The sequence below is a fragment of the Lemur catta genome, chromosome 7 (assembly GCF_020740605.2).
Source record: "Lemur catta isolate mLemCat1 chromosome 7, mLemCat1.pri, whole genome shotgun sequence".
Lineage (NCBI taxonomy): Eukaryota > Metazoa > Chordata > Mammalia > Primates > Lemuridae > Lemur > Lemur catta.
This window is the reverse complement of record NC_059134.1, coordinates 19,453,323-19,462,991: the sequence shown is the minus strand read 5'-3', so window position 1 is coordinate 19,462,991 and position 9,669 is coordinate 19,453,323. Positions and strand designations below refer to the sequence as shown.

General features: G+C 43.4%; 1 protein-coding gene across 3 annotated transcripts in view; it reads left to right on the top strand.

Annotated features, from left to right (window-relative positions):
* The window catches only part of LOC123641241 (tubulin-specific chaperone cofactor E-like protein), a 155,585-nt gene that overhangs the window by 79,208 nt on the left and 66,708 nt on the right, over positions 1 to 9,669 (top strand). For 2 of the 3 annotated variants that reach the window (XM_045555792.1, XM_045555791.1), the window contains 3 exons: positions 2,154 to 2,218; positions 5,370 to 5,503; positions 8,372 to 8,659. In XM_045555792.1, coding sequence (XP_045411748.1) covers positions 2,154 to 2,218; positions 5,370 to 5,503; positions 8,372 to 8,659 — 487 coding nt within the window. Of the gene's footprint in view, positions 1 to 2,153; positions 2,219 to 5,369; positions 5,504 to 8,371; positions 8,660 to 9,669 lie in introns of those variants that run through there. The other variant, XM_045555793.1, reaches the window with a different exon arrangement.

Sequence of the window (9,669 nt, the reverse complement as noted above, 5' to 3'; positions counted from 1 at the left end):
AGCCAATTTTTCTCATTCCACGTCTACCAGATGCTGGGGGAGCATCGAACCTAAGATGTTTCGTTTTTCCCTCGTTCACAATGCCTTTTAAATTATTTACTTACTGCAAATTTTTATCAGGAGAGGTATATCTTCCCCCCATTTCCCCAGCTCCCCGATGACCCTCACTGGGCATCAGGTGAGGTTTCCAGGGCACAGTTTGGGGTTTTCCCTTGTGCAAGCTCATGCCCTCACTGGGTGCTTGGTTCGGTTTCGCCTGAGAAGTGCCCTGGCCTCTCACCTGCACAGTGGTGTATCAGAGAGAAAAGAGAAGGAATGAAACCTAGAAAAGTTTGGAAAAGTTTCTTTAAATACTTCATGCATACCTGTGAAAAAACAGAGCAGAGCCTATCTGTGACGACTGTTCAAAACCAGAGAAACAAAAAAAAGACTTTAGTAGAAAACCAACTTCATTTAAATGTTGGAAGCAGCAAAGCTTTGTTTGGAGTTTTAATCCCATGCCGGTGGATGCTAATTCTGTAACATTATACAGTTGCCTTCTTTTGGGTACAAAGGTAGAAGGGGGGGAAGGTTTCTTTTGTGTTTTTCAGTGCAAAGTGATTCTGATCAGAAAGGACCAAAGTTTCAGCTCCAAGTACCTGACATTTCCATCTGAATCTACTTTTTTTTTTTAAGGGGGGGAAAAAAAGGTCTAGTTTTTCAGGAAAAGAACCTCTCTACGCAATCCTGAAACTGATCTTTAGATTTACTTTTCCTTAATCAATAGAAAAAAACTTGATTGCAACGCAACACTTACCTGACTCTAGCACAGGACTAACTTAATTTTTGGTTTTAAGAGTACGGGATTCAGACGTCATTTCAGGAATCAGAAATAATTGGCAGCAAGTTGAGGAGAATTGACATGAATTCTTGTTTTGCCAAGATTTGACTTAATATTTCTCAGTCCCTCCAGTCTCTGCAGAACAGGTTAGTGACATTTTTCATAAATACAAATATCTAAACGAATCTTCCTTGCTGCTCTCTGAACAGCTTCCCTTAAGGGCTCAAGTCTTAAACTTGCAGGGCATCTGCCTCCACTAAAGCTGCGTTGTGATCTCTAGCAAAGTCTTTGTACCATTTTCAGCAAAACTGACTAATATTTAATATGTGCTTGAAATGTCAATGTGTATACTTGACAACTAAAGATTTATAATAAAACTCTCACATTGCTTTTCCATGAAAGTCTGGCTGAAGAATTGTGATAACTTCAAATGATAAGAGGAGGGTTTTTATTTGTGAGAATACTGTCAGCAGCAAACTTCACGGTCTAGCCATGCAGTTTGATTCTTATGTCTAATTTGAGCTAGCATCTGTCTTCGCGTTGCAGCTTTGCAGAGCGGCACAGACCAAACACGCTCCTAATGAAGGGTAAAGCAACCTGACATGAAAACAAGTTCCTTTTCCTAATGTTTCTTCTTTAACTAACTTGCTGGAACTAATGACTTGCTTGTGCACTGGATTCTATTTTTATTGTAATTCCAAGGAGGAATACGGGAGTGGTCCCTTTGTATTACCAATGTAACTGTCATTCATTTCACCACGGAAAGTCAGGGGACAGGGTCCTAGACTACCCATGAATCTGGCCAGTACTTCAAAACAATGGATTGCCTCCCTTCTATGGAGAAGGAGATGGCAAACTCTAAATCCTCCTACCTGTAGAACCACACTGTGTTTTGACTGACTTTCTTTCATCCTAATGGAAAACTTTTGAGAAAATTAAGAAAGCCAGGTCTCACAGAGGATGTGGTTTGTGTGGCAGGCACAACCCAGCACCCACCATGGTAGAGTCGGGTCCTATTTTTCAGTGCTCGCTTGGATGCAGAGTAGATTCCTTTACTCATTGCTGGTCTCATTGATTCTGTAGAATTACCTGGCAATTTCAACGATCTCATCACACTTCCAGACTGGCTAATTTGTTCATGGAGTGTTGAACTTAGGAGGACCTGCCAGCATTCAGGGAATTGCTTCCCAGCTCAGAACGACTGATGCTGTTATGTGAATTTGTTCTGTGATGGTTGTGATGTGTCTCAGGATTTGCCACCAAACACACCTGGTGTTCTATTTACTGTGGCAAGCTGGGGATTTTTTTTTTCTTTTTCTTTTTAAAATTCCAGGATGAATTATTCATCATTACTTAGAATTTGGGTCTCTTTCATCTTCGCACTTGTACGGCACCAAGGTGAGTACTACAGAATTCCATAAAGCTCTTGATTAGCACGCTCTTGAATTTATAAAGAGAAACTTTTATTGGAACCATAATTGTAAGGGCAGGTGTACATGCATCTACAGATACAACAAGAAAAATGTAAATTAAATTCTGTTGTCAAGGGCAAAACTCATTAACTTTGAATAATGTTTGCTTACATTCCCACGTTTTCTTATTCAGCTTTGAACACAATTTTTATAGACCAGGTTGCCCTGTATTAATGGAGTAGATCTTTAAAATAATGCAAAATACTTCCATTAAAAGTAGATGGGATAGGTGTGTGTGTACCTGCATGATTGATCATTGATTCCCATTAAAACATTTAACTCATAGTGGGCACTTTAAAGAATATATTTATTCTGGCCAAAAATTAGGAAGTCAAATGGCATTGATGTTGGTGACTTGTATATCAGTGACCTTTTAATGACCAAAAACCTAAAACTACAAGTGAAATAAGATAATTACCCCCCTCCTTGTGACTCCTTTTTCTGTGTGTAGTGTTATGGTTATGTGAAAGGCCCGGGTACGTGAAAGGCCACATACATTTCTTTCTATTATTGTTTTTGGATTTTAGACAAGAAAGATAGGACACTCTACATGGATTTTAAACTTTTATGGCTGAAATTCTGAAGCACCTGTCTTTATTTTGCTGGTTTGTTTGGTTCAGCTGGCAAATGGTTACAAGTCTGAAATGATCATATCTATATGCCCATCGACAGCGCCAACATTGTTCCAGAGTTGGGTGCAGTTAAACAGTTGGAGCAAGTAAACCAGGGTGTGAAACCCCATAATGGTGAAAGAGTCGCAGTGACTTCAATCTCCCACCCCTACTCCAGGAAAGTACATTTTATTTGGTGAAAGAAAGAAAATCTAGAAACACAGTCATGTTAATTGTGAAATTCTCAGCCTAGGACAAGCATGGGCAGGATATTCTTTCTTTCACTAACTCTGATTCTATGGGGTTAGGCCAGGCTGCCAACAGCTATATACTTTTTAATAATAATGGCTTCTGAGGTGGAACCTATTGTAGTTTAAACTTACTCCTTTTTAGAAAGCACTCCCATTTTCATTCAACAAGTAATATTGACTATTTACAACATGAGATATTGTTATTGTTTGTATTCTTCTTAAAATCAAAAAATTTTAACTGCTCATTCTTTCCTATTCATAATCACAAACTAATTAGGATCACTCATGAAGAGAAGAATCTGGCAAACTTGCCTCACCTTTGGAGCAGAGAGAGAAGTTGGGGGTCAGTCTTCATGGCCATTGTTTTCTGTCTCCTCCACGAGGGGTTGTGGGTTTTTCCACTCTCTAGGCAGATTGGCCAATGCTGCCCCAGATACCGATGAATCTTTCCATGAAAATAATTATAAATCAGTGCGAATTTGAGCCCTCACTCATACTTGGACATGAGTCCTAAAAAGTACCCTATAAAGGATAAATCTATGACATGATTTGATTTGTTTACCATTAACTTAGGAAAGTTAATCACCCTTCAAATTTAATACGTACCTGTGTATAATGCTGTGGTAGAGATTATAAAGATATATTTTTTTTAATTCCTATTTCCTAGGAATTTGGAATTTTTGACTATTATGTAAATAGGAATGTTAGAAGACCCTTTTCACCTACTGATTGTGACATTAAATACAGCTCATGGGCTGAGTGCTCCTGAGATTAAACGAGCCACAGCACCTCCTAAAGGCTAAAATCCGGTCTGCACCTCAGCAACTTTTGGGGCTCGGGGAATGAAGCATATATGCTAAGAACCAGGCTAGTTTCCCCCACTCCCCTCTGATGTTAGCCCTTGGAAAGAAATGAGCTGTCCCTCCGGGCAGATCTCCTCTTGCTGCCCCTCCAGAACTGCAGAGCTGGCACTTAGCCTGGCGCTGCTGGGCTGCTTTCTGGCCTGCGAGCTCTTCCGCATGAGCTGCTGTCTGCTCACTGAAAGGCTCCCAAAGGAGCAGGACAGCCCTTGGCCAGTTGCTTGCCAGGCTATCAGCCCATCTGTGCCGCGCGGGGGCCTTCCCGAGGCGAGGGCCCGACAGGAGAATGGGGCGTCAGCGTCTGTCTGGCAGCGAGAGCAGGTGCCTCAGGAACTGTGGCCAGACACCCCAGATGGATTTGCCACCGCCCCTGACAGCTAACAAGCACTTTTTAAAAGAGAAACAAAGAGGGAAAAAAAGAGGATGTTCTCTTGTTTTATTTTCTTTCATTCAAGAGAACAAAGCACAGAGGCAGAGACAAGTGACACCCAAAACGTAGATTATTTCAGAGATGCCATTAGACCTGATCCCCAGGTAATGCAGACTCTGGGGAACCTGTCCCATTTCTCTCACCAACCTGGGCCACACCTCACAAGAGTCTGGATGGGAAACTTCGGCGCAGCAAGCCAGGTTGCCAGCAGAGGTGGCGACCCTGCCCCAAAGAGGGCACTGTGTGTGTCTGTGGGATGACTCTCACCTGTGGCCAGGACACGTCAGAGCCCTGCACCTCCTCTCCCAAGTTCTCACGGGCCAACCTCCTCTTCCGGGAGGATCCCATGTCTGTCTTTTGTAAACAGGAGCTGGGCATGGAGCCTCTTGGGGGTGGCCCTCAATCAAGGTCATTCTTGAGCCAATTACTACAAACCCTCTCCTCCTCCTTTTGTCCCGGGTCCAACTGTTGTTTATCTCCTTCTGGGATCTTCTACTATCATGCAGCAGGAGGGCCGGAACCCCTTTCAGGAAAACACACGATAGTGGAATTTTTGAGCTAGAAGGGAGCTTCATAACCATGATCATTCCAGACCTAGAGGCTGCCTCTCAGTACCCAGAGAGCTCCAGGCAGGGGTAACTTCCAGCCTTCCAGCCAGTTGTAACCACGGCTCTCTCCAAGAGCCATGGAAGGCTAGGAAGTGCCTTCTCCCAAGGAGAAATGGTATCACTCCCATTTCCCTTTCCCCGAGGCAGAAGCTAATGCGCTGTGCGTGGCCTAGGTCTAGGCTAAATGAGAAGGCAGCCGGACTGTGTCCAGCTCGCAGGCCTTATTGAAAGAAGCTGGCGTTAGCAGGTAGGAGGGAAGTCGCTTGCCAAATGGAAGAGGGAGCTGCCATCTATCTAACCACCATCTCTCTTGACAGCTCAGCCCAGGGAGCTCATGTATCCATTTTGGCAGAATGACACCAAAACCCCTAAAGTAGATGATGGAAGCTCATCCGAGATTAAGCTGGCCATCCCAGTTTTCTTCTTCGGCGTTCCTTACCGCACTGTCTACGTAAGTGGAGAAGCAGCCCAGCTGTTGCTCTGTGGCTCTCCCTTTCGTTTGTCATTAAGAAAAGCATTTTAAGTACCTTCTTCCAGGGCTCCAGGAGTGGAGGATTTATCGGCAGCCAAAACGACAAGTTCTGAGGTTTCATGAGCTGATGGGTTTTATGATTAAGAAAGTCAAAGGTATATTTAATGGCTAATGCTCATAGTAGAAGAGTATACAGGGCAATAAATTGTTTTTGTGGGTGATTAAACATAGAAGAGAAGCAGAGGTCCCAACGCTATGAACATTATTTCTGCTACTCAACAAGATAAAAAGATACAATGAACCACAATACTAGCAATATCATTTTTCTTTCCCTTCTGGGGGTGTGAAAAGTTTAGGCATCTGCTGTTCTTGGGCTTCCTACCAATTTGGAGCAGAGTCGGAACATAGGAGAGGGGTAATCAGCTATGATATGAAAGTTGTTTGCAGAATTGGCCACCCTCACTGGGTCTGTGGATATGCCGCAGGGGCCCATTGTCAAACCTGCACTAAGAAATGGTACCATTTGCAGTCAGAGCTCTCCTGGGCACCTGTGTTCTTGGGTTATTTTTTAGGATCAGTGGGTTTACTGCTAGTGAGACTTGCACATTGAGAGGAAGATTCAGGTGCTGAACCTGTCTTTATCTTTGACCATAAAGAACTGAGTGAGGCATATATAGATTGTATCATATCCTGTCCTAGTCTGTGTCCTGCCCTGGAGGAAGAATGAAACTCTAAGCATTCTACCTATGGCCATTTGCACACCTTGGACCTCTGTTGTCCCCAATTTTTGATTTATAGCTCACGGCTGATTCCCACTGGAAATAGTTCCCTCTTCCCTTACCTAACCAGCAGCCCCTGAACCTGCAGCACCTGCAGCACCTGGATGCTCGTTAGCAATGTCACCTCTCGGGCCCCACCCCAGCCCTACTGAACAGAAGCTCTGGGGGGAGAGCCCAGTAATCTGCATTTTAATGAGCCCTCCATGTGGTTCCAGTGCCCACAAAAGTTTGAGGACCACTGACCTTGCCCATGGAATATAATGGAAACCCATGTGAGCTATTGGCAGCTGCCTCTGCTAGTCCCTGTGTTTAATTACACCTATTGTTCCCTAGCAAACGCTTCACTCTGGCATCCCGACATGGCTTTTATGCTCTATGCACAGCAGGGCCTTCCCAGTCTGTGTCTGTAACAGCTTGCTGTAAATTTTGGGATGTGTTGACCTGATTTTGGCGATGAGAAGGGAGTGCAGGACTTCCATTCTCAAAGCCTTAGCCTCCCAGGCCTCTAGAATAAATGCATTTAGTTACGTTCCTCTTTCTCCTCCATTGCAGTATGTGACATGGAATCGGAAGAATTCTTCCTTGCCCTTGCAAAAGGAGCGTGCTTAGTTGGAGGCAGACGTGTCTGAGGGTAAATTGTCCCCTGAGATTCCAGCACTTTGAGTAGTACAGTCTTTGTCAAGCCCCCCAGTTGTTCCCTATGACTCAAAGACAGTAGGCTCCAAATGTCCTTGTAGTTCAGTCTCAGCTTCCTGTCCAAACCCCACTCGCTTGTATCCAAACATGCAGACGTACCCTTGGCCCAGGAACTGATAACTTAACCTCTAGGATCTGGGTCACTGTTAACATCCATAATGTTACTGATTAACAGGAACACAACAAATAATTAGGATATATAGGAAAGTGATCTCCAGGTTTTCTGTATCCAAGAGTTGCAAGTATTCCTGTCACAGGCATTTCTGCTGCTGACGCCATGCAAGGCACAGGGTTAAATCAGTTTATTATCCAATACAGAGCTGCAAACCCAGGTAGAGGCTGAACTATTTACAGGTCCTGTGTAAACAGAGGGTACATAGTGGTTTGTGATTTGCAGGAAGGTTCTGTAACTTAATAAGTTTACTAAGCCATTTACAAATCATGAAGAAATCACCATAAGATGGTTATTTACATGTATGATGTAAAGTATTAATGTCTCAATTTTTATGCAGCGATTGTACAAAGCAGCTATCAAACTACACACTCTGGAATGGAAATGGGCATCTGTAGTCTTAACCTTGTCCTTATTCTGAGTACAGAAGTGGTTGTGACATGGAAATGGAGGCCTTTTATACATCCCATCCAGAGCAGGATATAGGTCATCCTGAGATCGGAGTTTGATGGAATATTTCATCTACCTTTCTCTGACACTTCTGCTTTGTCATAAAATAGGAATCCAGGCCTAATATGGGGCTTCTCAATTTTTTAATTTAACTTTGCTTCCATGCTTGTTTGTTTTTCTTGTGTATTTTGAATCTGTGACTCTGGATCTGTCTTTGTTACTCACATTGCTCCCTGGCTGGCCCAGTGCACACACCCACGTGCAAACACACACACACACATATACAACCGGCCCCCAGCACACACACCCAGCCCCAGGTAGACACACACACATACACACCCCACCCCCAGCACACACACCCAGCCCTCAGCACACCAGCACACACACACACCCCATGCCCAGCACACACACACCCCTCCCCAGGTACGCATACATATATTGTCATGCGCATGCACAACCCAGGAGCATTTGATAAGTGTAAACAGAGATAGAACAAAGAACATGAAAATGACACTGATTGTTAATAAGAAACGAAGCTGACTACAAATTGAAAGTGAAAGAAAACCAATGAGTTTGGAAGTAAATGAACCTCTTAGTTTGAGCAATGGAAGCTGGTGTTTGGGGAATTTTAAGTCAGTAATTTAAAAGTTGTTTTCATTCATATGATTAGGCAAATGTCCGTCTCAGTTTGCGACTCTGAAGTTGTCATGGTTTCAGATCCACTGTGCAAAACTTTTCTTATTTTTTTAGGTCAACAACAATGGAGTTGTTTCCTTCAACGTGCTGGTGAGCCAGTTCACGCCCGAATCTTTTCCTCTGACGGATGGGAGGGCCTTCATTGCCCCATTTTGGGCAGATGTGCACAATGGAATTCGAGGCGAAATCTATTACAGAGAGACCATGGACCCTGTCATCTTGAAAAGAGCCACCAAGGACATCAGGAAGTACTTCAAAGACATGGCAACCTTCTCTGCCACTTGGGTTTTCATTGTGACATGGGAGGAAGTCACGTTTTATGGAGGCAGCAGCACCACACCTGTAATAATTCAAATTTTCCACTTTCCACCTCATATCCTGACATCTAATTCTTGTCCATCTTCACTACCGTGAAGGCGTATAATTGTTAGAGCTGAGGAATTGTCAGTTCCCTTGAGTTAAACTAATGAGTCTTGCTACCCGCTTTCCAGGAAACAGAGGGAAATATCATAGCTAACCAGTCCAGTCAGCTGTAATATTTGAGAGGTGTCACTCTTATCACAAATCATTATGAATGTCTGAAAAGAACCCCTCAGCAATTTCCTTGCAGTCAGTAGCATTCCTATTTCGCAGGAGAGTGATTATTCAGGCCACATGATTAGGGACCGATCCAGGGACCCCAGAGGTCCTTTTCTCTTGCCAGAGGCACGAATGTTTCTCTCCACCCCTAATTTTCCTCCCCCCGCCCCAATAAAACCTTGTCGGAAGAGAAAAATAGGGTCCCAGATTTGGACACAAATGATCTGGCTCATTTTATTACATTATGACTTTTTTTTTATTGTGACCAGGGTTGAAAGTATTCATATTTGATGTTAATTAGAGTGGGCAGTTAAACCGTTTCATGAATAAAGTTTCAACATCTGCTCTGAAATCCCAAATGAGCAGTCAAATAGAAGTCAAATAAGAAAGATTATCGCTGACATTATCGTAGAGATAATCAACTTTCTACATAAAGGGACAGAATGCAGTTTTCACGAAAGCCTGCAGCTTATTTGAGTGACTTTGGCAGTGGGGAGTTTTGAAGCAGCAGACGCATCTTCAACTGTATAATTTCCAGTAAGCAAAGACACGCAGAAATCTGCCCTCCACTTTCTTAAGATTATTTCCAATTCCATCTGTTTTCCAATTTCCTTGGCAATGAGTCAATTGTTTAGGGGTGGAACAGAAACTGCGGAGTTAGAGAGAGGTGAAAAAGTGCTGGGCTTGCAGTTCAGAGCTGTGACACAGTGAGCACGTTGTGTTTTAGCACCTTCTAGCCAGCGCTTCAAGAAGCGCTTTATCGCTAAGAGGTT